General features: G+C 40.7%; 1 protein-coding gene across 1 annotated transcript in view; it reads left to right on the top strand.

Annotated features, from left to right (window-relative positions):
- LOC119409585 (GON-4-like protein) overlaps nt 1-12753 on the top strand; it is a 137543-nt gene that overhangs the window by 81722 nt on the left and 43068 nt on the right. Inside the window, exon 15 of the mRNA XM_037676486.1 lies at nt 5641-5727. Within this exon, the coding sequence (XP_037532414.1) occupies nt 5641-5727 (87 nt within the window). The remainder of the gene's footprint in view (nt 1-5640; nt 5728-12753) is intronic.

Raw genomic sequence — 12753 nt, 5'->3', positions numbered from 1 at the left:
CAGAGGAGCTGAGTAGGACAAGAAAAGAGCTGGTTGCTGGTATTAAGAGGGCCAAGGCCACATATGCAAAGAGGATCGAGGGTCAATTCATCTCACAAGACCCTCGGAGCACGTGGAGGGGCATTAAGTGCATAACAGATTATAAAGGAAGGAGTGAACAATGCCCCAAAGACCCATCTCTGCCTGATGCCCTCAACAAGTTCTATGCACGCTTTGAAGACCCGAACAGACCACCCAGCACCAGACTCACCTCGCCACCGGATGAAGAGCATCTAGGCGTGACCTCAGCAGAAGTAAGGAGTACCTTCAGGAGGATTAATCCGCACAAAGCAACTGGCCCAGACAACATCCCCGGAAAAGTGTTGAAGGAATGTGCTGATCAGCTCTGTGAGGTGCTGGCAGACATCTTTAACACCTCACTTACCCTGGAGACAGTTCCCACCTGCCTGAAGACTGCCACCATCATCCCAGTCCCAAAAAGCTCTACAGTGACTGGTCTGAATGACTATCGGCCAGTGGCCCTCACCCCGATAGTCGCTAAATGCTTCGAAAAACTGGTCATGACTCACATCAAAACAACCATCAACATCAACGAGGACCCTCATCAGTACGCATACCGTGAGAACCGATCAACAGAGGATGCAATCTCCTCTGTGGTCCACACTGCACTCAACCACCTGGAGCAGAAAAACTCTTACGTCTGTATGCTCTTTGTGGACTTCACATCCACCTTCAACACCATGATCCCCCAAACCCTGATGGACAAACTATCCACACTAGGACTAAGCCCCTCCATCTGCAACTGGGTACTAGACTTTTTAACAAACAGACCACAGTTAGTGAGGATCCACAACCTCTCCTCCGAAAAGAAGTATTTGAACACCCAGATAATAAACCTTTGCAATAGTCCAGTCTAGATGTGACAAATATATGAACCAGTTTTTCTGCATCTTTTTTAGACAAGATGTTTCTAATTTTAGTGATATTACGCAGGTGGAAGAATGCAGTTCTAGTAACGTTTTTAATGTGGGGGATAAACGACATGTCCTGATCAAAAATAACACCAGGATTTTTAACATTAGATCTGGAGGCCAGATTAATGCCATTTAAGGAGGGTGAAAGACTGAAAAATTAATTCCTATGGTGCTCAGGTCCAAAAACCAAAACCTCAGTCTTGTCTGTATGCAAAAGGAGAAAATTAATGGTCATCCAGGTTTTTATGTCTTTAAAACATGCTTGTAATCTAAGTAGCTGATTGGATTCAATGGGTTTAATGGACAAATATAATTGTGTGTCATCAGCATAACAATGAAAATTTATCCCATGCTGTTTAATAACTTTATCTAATGGAAGCATATTTAATGTAAAGAGTATTTGTCCAAGCACTGAGCCCTGAGGAGCTCCATGACTAACTTTGGTGTATGAAGAAGATTTATTATTTACATTTACAAACTGGAATCTATCAGATAGATATGATTTACAGTGCCATGCTAAAGTATTCGACCCCCTTGAACTTTTCAACCTTTTGCCACATTTCAGGCTTCAAACATAAAGATATAGTTTTTTTATTTTTTGTGAAGAATCAGCAACAAGTGGGACACAATCATGAAGTGGAATGAAATTTATTGGATGTGTCAAACTTTTTTAACAAATAAAAAACTGAAAAGTGGGGCGTGCAATATTATTCGGCCCCTTTACTTTCAGTGCAGCAAACTCACTCCAGAAGTTCAGTGATGATCTATGAATGATCCAATGTTGTCCCAAATGAATGATGATGATAAATAGAATCCACCTGTGTGTAATCAAGTCTCCATATAAATGCACCTGCTCTGTGATAGTCTCAGGGTTCTGTTCAAAGCGCAGAGAGCATCATGAAGACCAAGGAACACACCAGGCAGGTCCGAGATACTGTTGTGGAGAAGTTTAAAGCCAGATTTGGATTCAAAAAGATTTCCCAAGCTTTAAACATCCCAAGGAGCACTGTGCAAGCAATCATATTGAAATGGAAGGAGTATCAGACCACTGCAAATCTACCAAGACCCGGCCATCCCTCTAAACTTTCATCTGGAACAAGGAGAAGACTGATCAGAGATGCAGCCAAGAGGCCCATGATCACTCTGGATGAACTGCAGAGATCTACAGCTGAGGTGGGAGAGTCTATCCATAGGACAACAATCAGTCGTACACTGCACAAATCTGGCCTTTATGGAAGAGTGGCAAGAAGAAAGCCATTTCTCAAAGATATCCATAAAAAGTGTTGTTTAAAGTTTGCCACAAGCACCTGGGAGACACCAAACATGTGGAAGAAGGTGCTCTGGTCAGATGAAACCAAAATCCAACTGTTTCGCCACAATGCAAAATGATATGTGTAAAAGCAACACAGCTCAAACATGGTGGTGGCAGCATCATGGTTTGGGCCTGCTTTTCCTCAGCGGGGACAGGGAAGATGGTCATAATTGATGGGAAGATGGATGGGGCCAAATACAGGATCGTTCTGGAAGAAAACCTGTTTGAGTCTGCAAGAGACCTGAGACTGGGACGGAGATTTATCTTCCAACAAGACAATGATCCAAAACATAAAGCCAAATCTACAATGGAATGGTTAAAAAATAAACATATCCAGGTGTTGGAATGGCCAAGTCAAAGTCCAGACCTGAATCCAATCGAGAATCTGTGGAAAGAGCTGAAGACTGCTGTTCACAAACGCTCTCCATCCAACCTCACTGAGCTCGAGCTGTTTTGCAGGAAGAATGGGCAGAATTTCAGTCTCTCCATGTTCAAAACTGACAGAGACAAACCCCAAGAGACTTGCAGCTGGAATTGCAGCAAAAGTTGGCGCTACAAAGTATTAACGCAAGGGGGCCGAATAATATTGCACGCCCCACTTTTCAGTTTTTCATTTATTAAAAAGTTTGACACATCCAATAAATTTCATTCCACTTCACGATTGTGTCTCACTTGTTGTTGATTCTTCACAAAAAATTAAAATTTTATATCTTTATGTTTGAAGCCTGAAATGTGGCAAAAGGCTGAAAAGTTCAAGGGGCCGAATACTTATGCAAGACACTGTAAACCATTTTTTAGCTGTTCCTGTAATCCCAATATCATATTCAAGCCTCTGTAGTAAAATATTGTGATCATCTATCAAATGCAGCATTGAGGTCTAACAGGACCAGTAGAGACACAAGTCCATTCTTTGAGGCCATGAGAATATCATTAGTGACTTTTAGTAGTGTTGTTTCTGTGCTATGATGAGCTCTAAACCCTGAATGAAACTCTTCAAACAGATATTTTCTTGTTAATTCTTAACAAACAGACCACAGTCAGTGAGGATCCACAACTTCTCCTCCACCATAACCCTCAGCACTGGCTCTCCTCAGGGATGTGTGCTGAGCCCTCCTGTTCACTCTGCTCACATATGATTGTGTACCTACCCATCCAGGCTGTCACATTTTAAAGTCTGTAGATGTGACAGCGGTGGTGGCATGCATCATAAACAACGATGTGCCCAGTTACAGGCAGGAGGTGGAACACCTAGAGAGCTGGTGCAAGGAGAATAACCTTCACATCAATGTGAAGAAGATGAAAGAGATGGTCGTGGACAACATAGAAGGATCTGCAGTGGAAGTGGTCTCCAGCTACAAGTACTTAGGTGTGCACCTGAACAACAACCTCAGCTGGAGCAACAACACCACCAGCCTGATGAAGAAAGCCCATCAGAGACTCTACTTCCTCAGGCGGCTGAGGCGAGCTGGTCTGGGAAGCTCAGTCCTCACCTCCTTCTACAGGTGTGCAGTGGAGAGCATCCTGTGCTCCAGCATCAACGTGTGGCATGGAGGCTGCACAGCTGCAGAAAGAAAAGCTTTGCAGAGAGTGGTGAAGGCTGCACAGAAGATGTTGGAGTCAGTCTCCCCACTATCACAGACATCTAGACCTCCAGATGCAGGAAGAGGGTCACCTGCATCATGAAGGACTCCACTCACCCAGCACACACCCTTCCTGACCCAGTCCCCTCAGGAAGGAGGTTGAGGAGCATTAAGTGTAGAACCACTAGACTGAGGAACAGCTTCTACCCTGAGGCTGTTAGACTCATGAATCTCTAACCAGAATAATCACTGTGAAAAATCACATAATGTTGCTGCTGATCTGTTTCATGTTGCTGCTGATCTGTTTCATGTTTGTGTTCATGCGTGCACATCTGCTCACACAGACTCATGTTCTTGCAGCTGTTCAACATGATGTTTTTATGCTGTTAGTGCTTAGTGTCTATTTAGTTGTTTTTCTTAGTTCATATCTTAGATGTTATTACTGTTTTTCTATTACATTTTATTGTTGGATGTAACTGGGACCCTGTGTACATAATCTCGTTCCACCACATGAGATGTGTATGACAAAAAAAAAAAAAAAGACTGACTCACAAAAATGCATACTCTGCCTCCCTGTGATTTCCCCGTTAGCTCTTTGCAGCGGTCGCACGGTCTTTAGGTACAAATAAAGTCCAGTTGTTTTGTTTTGAACCTTTTTTGGATTTACCATGTCCTGGATGACTGAGAAGTGGGGGAGTGGTGGCGCAGAGGTTAGAAGATGGGCTTGTGATCAGAAAGTCGTAGGTTCACCTCCCGGTACCGTCAACATCAAAAAACGTGGGTGGAAAGGGTGAAACACCCACACCTTCCTCCACCCTCATTCGCCCCACTCTGGGCCCCTGAGCAAGGCCCTTAACCCCCACCATCTGCTCCTTAAACAGGTCTCTCTTGAAAATGATTTCTCGTGGCTCAATGAGACTACCTGGATAAACAAAGGAGAAGAAGCTTCTTTCTGCACCCTTTTAATTCAATGTTATTTTCTTTTTAATGAATTTTTTTTATTTTGTTTCTTTTGTTTATTTTAGATGAATGAATAAAGGAATGAATGACAATGTCTTGAGATATTGTTGCATTCATTGTTCCCTCAGTGAGGACTGTACTAGACAAAAGGACCTTCTCCTACTCTGCTCCTGTTTCCTGGAATATCTTGCAAAAAGATTTGAAGCTCTCGACTTTGACCTCTCTAAGTGGCTTCAAACCTCTATTAAGTTTGTGGCAAAAACCAACGCAGACACTCTACTGTTTTTTGTATTTTACATTGCTTTACAATGTAGCTGTTTTTGTTTCATTTTTTAAATATAATTTTCTTCCATTTATTTTTTTTTATTTATATACTTTCTTTTATGTCTGTCTACTGTTGTCATTGTTGTCCACTCTTGTCATCACTCTTTGTTAATCTCTGGTCTCTCTTGTAAATGAGTCCTCAAGGCTCACCTTTATAAATAAAGGTTGAATGAAAAAAGCCAATTTCACCTCTTCGGATGGAGTATGCAGTGCCCTTAATGGGCAGCACAGTGTATCAGTGGTTAGTGCTGTAGCTTCACAGAAAGATGGTACTCGATACAATCCCTTTTCTGTGTGGAGTTTGCATATTCTCCAAGTGTTTGCTTGGGTTTCCTCCATGCACTCCAGTTTCCTCCCACAGTCCAAAAACGTGCAAGTTAGGTTGCCTTCAGGCTCCAGACCTCCCTTGAAAAAGATATATTTGATCTCAGTGGACTTTGCCTGGTTAAGTCGAGGTAAATTTAAAAAATATATAGTTTTTGTGTTTCAGCACGTGCAGCTGCTGAGTCAGGTTCATCTGCTGAGCCACCACATCCATGCCCTGAACTACGAGGCTAACCTGACCAAACACTGCCTGGTGAGTAAACAACAGCATAAACATTAATCGCAGTGTAAAGAGCACAAACATAACCACTGCATAAACAACAGTACAAACACAAAACACTGAGTAAACACAAACACTAACCTCTGTGTAAACGACATCACAACCACTAATCTCTGTATTAACTAAAACACAAACACTAACCGAAAAGTTAACAACAACAACAACAACAGACACTAACCGATGAGTAAACGACAACAACAGACACTAACCTATGATAACTGGTTCCTGCTTTTTGGATTCGGCTGGTTGCTGGTTTTATCTACAATCAAGGAAGTTGTCGGCAGCAAATTTGGACCCGATCATGCTGCTTGCCTTTATGATGGCTTGGTTCGTGTCTCGAGTACCCAGACTCAAATGCTTTGGGCTGAATGGATCAGATCTTGGGGATTTTACTCAGTCATGTTCCATCGGTGTGGCCATGTATTTTGGACATTTCGGAACCGAGTCGACCAACACAGACTAAAGGTAGATGTCATTAAGTTCTGCCTGTCCCCAAAACAACCGCGTGTTTATCTAAGTTGGCTCCCTTGGCTGGCCTTGAAGGCCATCTTATCTGAATTCGCCTGGAGTACATGTGATCTGACACTCACCACCCCCTCCCTGAGGAATTTCCAACTGATATCCAGATGGAACCAACTGAATAAACTTTGTGTCCTCATTTCAGGACTCTTGGATTCTCATAGACGTTATTCTTGGCCATTCCTCGACATCCCTTGAGAATGTTTATGAATCTCACTGGAGGGCATTGGCTGATTATTACATCCTTATCAGAACTCACAGTGACCTCGAGAGCATCTATGAACATTACTGACCGCTCTCATCTCCTCTGTCTGCAGAATGTCTACATCACTATGTGCTTGTTTGTGCGAGGTGTTTTTTTAATATTAGAGGTTTTTTCTAAGGCAGGATAAAAAAAGTCTGATAGGAATTTTTTTCGCCTCCAAATCCTACATGTGTCCAGTTAACCACTTTTTACTGTCTGTCCAAACAGGTCTCACTTTTAAATGAGTCTTCGAGGCTCAATGTGATTTATCTGTTTAAATAAAGGTTGAATGAATGAAAAAACCCTCTGTGTAAACAACAACACAAACACTAACCGATGAGTCAACAACAACACTATTCTAACCTCTGGGTCAGGGGTGTAGAACTCACTTACAAAAGGGGCCAAAATTAAAACCTTTTTCAAACTAAGGGCTGGTATCAGAATCTACATAAACTCAAGTTAGATACCCAACATCTTTTCTTGGTTGCAGGTTCCTCAACAAGAATTTAATTGGTCTCATTTGACGTTCTCTGTTGCACTTTTGACATCATAATCAAAGATTACTGGGAAAAAAATGCATCCCAAAATTAAAGTGATAAAAGTATTTTACAGTTAAAATAACATTATGGGGGCCAGATAAGATGTCAACAAGGCCCCGGGCCTTGAGTTTGACACACATGATCTGGGTAAACGACAAAACAAACGCTAACCTCTGGCTAAATAAGCACAGAAACACTAACCTCTTTGTAAACAACAACACAAACACTAACCAATGAGTAAACAACAACACAAACACTAACCCACCTGAGCACACCTGTGATGAAGTCATTATTTCATTGGATGCATAAAAAGCATTTGACCGGGTGGAGTGGGAGTCTCTTCGAGACTTCTAAGTTATTATCCGCATTTGACATCATCCTGTCTGATTTGTTCTGCCTCAAACTTGTCCTAAATGCCGACAAAACCAAAGGGATGCTTTTTTCAAACAAGAAGCCAGTCCCAGCAGTTCTTCCTCCGATTTTATCCTCAAATGATGTCCCGATTGAGTTTGTTGATTCCTATAAATATTTGGGTATCTTGGTCGACTCTCTTCTCTCTTTTAAGCTCCATGTGGAAAACTTGGTAAAGAAACTGAAAGTTAAACTGGGTTTGTTTTTCAGAAACAGATCCTGTCTAACCCTGAATGTTAGGAAACACCTTGTATCTGTGACTTTCCTTCCCTCCATTGATTACGGTGACATTATTTACATGAACACTCTTACAAGAACCCTGCAGATGTTGGATGCTGCAGATGTTGTATGCTGTCTATCATGGTGCACTAAGATTCATAACTGGCTGTAACAACCGTACCCACCACTGCACCCAGTATTCACTGGTTAATTGGTCACCATTAACTTCACGCAGACTCTCTCACTGGTACATTTTCATCTTTAAATCACTTCTTGGTCTGCTGCCTTCATACATCTCCTCCTACATGTCTCTGTGTGAGTGCAGCTACGGCGTGCGCTCTCAGGACATTATTACCTGCAGTGTTCCCTCAATGAGGACTGAACTAGGCAAAAGGGCCTTCTCCTACTCTGCTCCTGTTTCCTGGAATATCTAACAAAAAGATCTGAGCTCTTGACCTTGACCTCTCTAAGTGGCTTTAAGAATCTGTTGGACACCTGGCAAGGACCAATGCAGACATGTTCCTGTTTTTAGTTTTCTACATTCGCCTTAGAATCTAGCTGTTTTGTTACAAACCGGATTCCAAAAAAGTTGGGACACTAAACAAATTGTGAATAAAAACTGAATGCAATGATGTGGAGATGGCAAATGTCAATATTTTATTCATAATATAACATAGATGACAGATCAAAAGTTTAATCTGAGTAAATGTAACATTTTAAAGGCAAAATATGTTTCTTCTGATGCATGCTCAATAATCCAGGTAGAAAAATCTAAAAAAGTTAAATCTGGTCCTCTGGACATTCAAAAAAAAAACAAAACAGCAAAATATGTTGATTCAAAATTTCACAGTGTCAACAAATCCCAAAAAAGTTGGGACAAGTAGCAATAAGTGGCTAGAAAAAGGAAATTGAGCATATAACGAACAGCTGGAAGACCAATTAACACTAATTAGGTCAATTGACAACATGATTGGGTATAAAAAGAGCTTCTCAGAGTGTCAGTGTTTCTCAGAAGCCAAGATTGTGAGAGGATCACCAATTCAACCATTGTTGCGCAGAAAGATAGTGCAACAATACCAGAATGGTGTTACCCAGCGTAAAATAGCAAAGACTTTTAAGTTATCATCATCAACCGTGCAAAACATCATCAAAAGATTCAGAGAATCTGGAACAATCGCTGTGCGTAAGGGTCAAGGCCATAAAACTCTACTGGATACTCGTGATCTCCGGGCCCTTAAACGTCTTTGCACCTCAAACAGGAATGCCACTGTCAAGGAAATAACAGAATGGGCTCAGGAATACTTCCAGAAAGCATTGTCAGTGAACACAATCCACCGTGCCGTCCGCCGTTGCCAGCTGAAACTCTGAAGCCATTTCTAAGCAAGCTCCACAAGCTCAGACAAACTGAATGCAATGATGTGGAGGTGCCAACATCTAATATTTTATTCAGAATAGAACACAAATCACAGATCAAAAGTTTAAACTGAGAGAATGTATCATTTTAAGGAAAAAATCTGTTGTTTCCAAATTTCATGGCGTCAACAAATCCCAAAAAAGTTGGGACAAGTCCATTTTTACCACTGTGTGGCATCCCCCCTTCTTCTTACAACACTCAACAGACGTCTGGGGACAGAGGAGACCAGTTTCTCAAGTTTAGAAATAGGAATGCTCTCCCATTCATGTCTAATACAGGCCTCTAACTGTTCAATCGTCTTGGGCCTTCTTTGTCGCACCTTCCTCTTTATGATGCGCCAAATGTTCTCTATAGGTGAAAGATCTGGACTGCAGGCTGGCCATTTCAGTACCCGGATCCTTCTCCTACGTAGCCATGATGTTGTGATTGCTGCAGAATGTGGTCTGGCATTATCGTGTTGAAAAATGCAGGGTCTTCCCTGAAAGAGATGATGTCTAGATGGGAGCACATGTTGTTCTAGAACCTGAACATAGTTCTCTGCATTAATGGTGCCTTTCCAGACATGCAGGCTGCCCATGCCACAAGCGCTCATGCAACCCCATACCATCAGTGATGCAGGCTTCTGAACGGAGCGTTGATAACAACTTGGGCTATCCTTGTCCTCTCTGGTCCAGATGACATGGCATCCCAGTGTTCCATAAAGAACTTCAAATGGTGACTCATCTGACCACAGAACAGTCTTCCATTTTGCCACACTCCATTATAAATGACCCCTGGCCCAGTGCAAACGTCTGAGCTTGTGGAGCTTGCTTAGAAATGGCTTCCTCTTTGCACTGTAGAGTTTCAGCTGGCAACGGCGGATGGCACGGTGGATTGTGTTCACTGACAATGCTTTCTGGAAGTATTCCTGAGCCCATTCTGTTATTTCCTTGACAGTGGCATTCCTGTTTGAGGTGCAGTGACGTTTAAGGGCCCGGAGATCACGAGCATCCAGTAGAGTTTTACGGCCTTGACCCTTACGCACAGCGATTGTTCCAGATTCTCTGAATCTTTTGATGATGTTATGCACGGTTGATGATGATAACTTAAAAGTCTTTGCTATTTTATGATGGGTATCACCATTCTGGTATTGCTGCACTATCTTTCTGCGCAACAATGGTGGAATTGGTGATCCTCTTACCATCTTGGCTTCTGAGAGACACTGACACTCTGAGAAGCTCTTTTTATACCCAATCATGTTGTCAATTGACCTAATTAGTGTTAATTGGTCTTCTAGCTGTTCGTTATATGCTCAACTTCCTTTTTCCAGCCACTTATTGCTACTTGTCCCAACTTTTTGGGGATTTGTTTACACTGTGAAATTTTGAATCAACGTATTGATTAAACTTTTGATCTGTCATCTATGTTATATTACGAATAAAATATTGACATTTGCCATCTTCACATCATTGCATTCAGTTTTTATTCACAATTTGTTTAGTGTCCCAACTTTTTTGGAATCCGGTTTGTATATTTATTGTTCTGGATAAAATTTTACAAGACAACAGGCTATGCTAGTTTATCTTAACATTAGCAAAATGCTAACTTGAGAGACACGTAGCTAATGACAAGCTGGTTGGAGGATTAAAGATAATTCATTATTCATTTGTTTTACAGATCAGTTAAAATGAACTTACCATGCTCTATATTAGGGCTGCAACTAACAATTATTTCAATAATCAATTAATCGGACAATTATACATATAATTCTTTCTAGTAATCAATGAAACCGCAAAAATAAAACAAACAATTTTTTTTAATTACCATCTCTTTATTACAAAATTTGATTGACAGCAAATTGCACAAAAAAACCGGTTGCTACTTGACTATTCTGTTTGTAAAATATTGAATAATTAAAAAATAAAACGTTAGTTAAATAGTTTTTAAAAAATGTAGACAAAAATATATACAAATGTATGCTTTATACCTGCACAATATGTAGCTACTTTGTTAAATGTGTCCTTGAGGGAAGAGTGTAACCTGGATTAAAAGTGTGGATTACTGTAACCTGGATTAAAAGTGTGGAATATTGTAACCTGGATTAAAAGTGTGGCTCATTGTAGTGAAGCCTTCGTTTTCAACCATCAACAGAGGCCTCGTGTCAGTGATGATCATTTGAGGATCTTTCAGTGATGACAGCTGCTTGCTGTGGTGTCCATGATGTCTTTCCATCATGAAGGCTGTCATTGTTTGCTGTTTTCTGGAATGAGAGAGTATATATATATATATATATATATATATATATATATATATATATATAATAGCATCAATTACAGCAACTCAAGAAATTTCTTGTTGGGGACTGCCATGCAAATGTGTGCTATTACTTTTATTGGCATTTCGAGTTACCATGGCGACGTAATTTGCAAACAAAGATGCAGTATTTCACCAACCACAGGAACTAGTTGGTGACTGCCCACTTATTATCCTACACCTGAAAAGCATATCTTTTTCAACTTAAATGCAGCCCGGACTGGAACGTGGACCCCAACAAAAGTTATGTCAAAACGACCAGCCTGGCGTCGGGAAGTGTGCAATTACTTTTATTGACATTCGCAATTACCATGGCGACATATTTTGCTAACAAAGATGCCAAACTTACCATAGGAAATGGATAGGAGAAAACTCTTCACAGAAACTGAGTAACATATGGAGCCATTTTGGTTCAACATGCAAGGAAAGCATTGCCTTGCGAAGCATGCATGCAACCTCCATGCAATGCATGGAAGGCACCTATTATTACCCATTGTTATTATTAATTAGTAAAAATAATAATGAACATTAATTATTTATAGTAATCATTATTATTAATAATTAATATTAATATTAAATATTTATATGCATATTATTCATATTAATATTAATTAATAATATATTAATGATTGTTAATATTAATAATAAGTATTTAGTATTAATACTAATTATTAAAATTAATAATAATTTAATAATAAATAGGCAGTCTTGATTCTACTCTCCTGAGTGTCAACTTACTCGTCTTTCAACTTTATGCAGCCCGAAGCACAATGTGCACCCCCACAAATGTTATATCAAAATGACCGGCTTGGCCCTGTGATGTGCGCTATTACTTTTATTGCCATTCAGAGTTACCATGGTGACATATTTTGCTAACAAAGACACCTAAATTCTTAATAGGAAATGAATGAGAGAACACTCCTCACACTAACTGCTGCTGTCAAGTCACATGACAGAGTGAACAAGCAGGTTCCTGATGAAAACAAATTTACTGTTGGATTTGTTTGAAACTCACAGAAAGTAATCATCAGATAAATGTCTAGAATGATTAAGTTTTGGAGCCATTTTGATCCAAGATGGCTGCCACGGCTACCGCAGCAAACACAAAATTGACTATAACTCTGCCATTTTTAGAGATATTCATCTGAAATTTGGTAAAGTGGTAGCTGAGAACGAACCCAAACAACTTTTACTATCAAATCAAGACTTTAAATCAGCCACGGCCTGGCAGCCCCCATCAAAGTGTCTCCAGGAACTTTCTAGTTCTGATTATTCTGATTGGGCAGCACGGTGGCGCAACTGGTAGAGCTGCTGCCTCTCAGCGAACAGGTCCCTGGTTCAAACCCCGGTCCAGGGGCCTT

The sequence above is a fragment of the Nematolebias whitei genome, chromosome 5 (assembly GCF_014905685.2).
Source record: "Nematolebias whitei isolate Nwh7 chromosome 5, NemWhi1, whole genome shotgun sequence".
Lineage (NCBI taxonomy): Eukaryota > Metazoa > Chordata > Actinopteri > Cyprinodontiformes > Rivulidae > Nematolebias > Nematolebias whitei.
The sequence above is the reverse complement of the archived record's forward strand: the minus strand, read 5'-3'. Positions and strand labels throughout refer to the sequence as shown.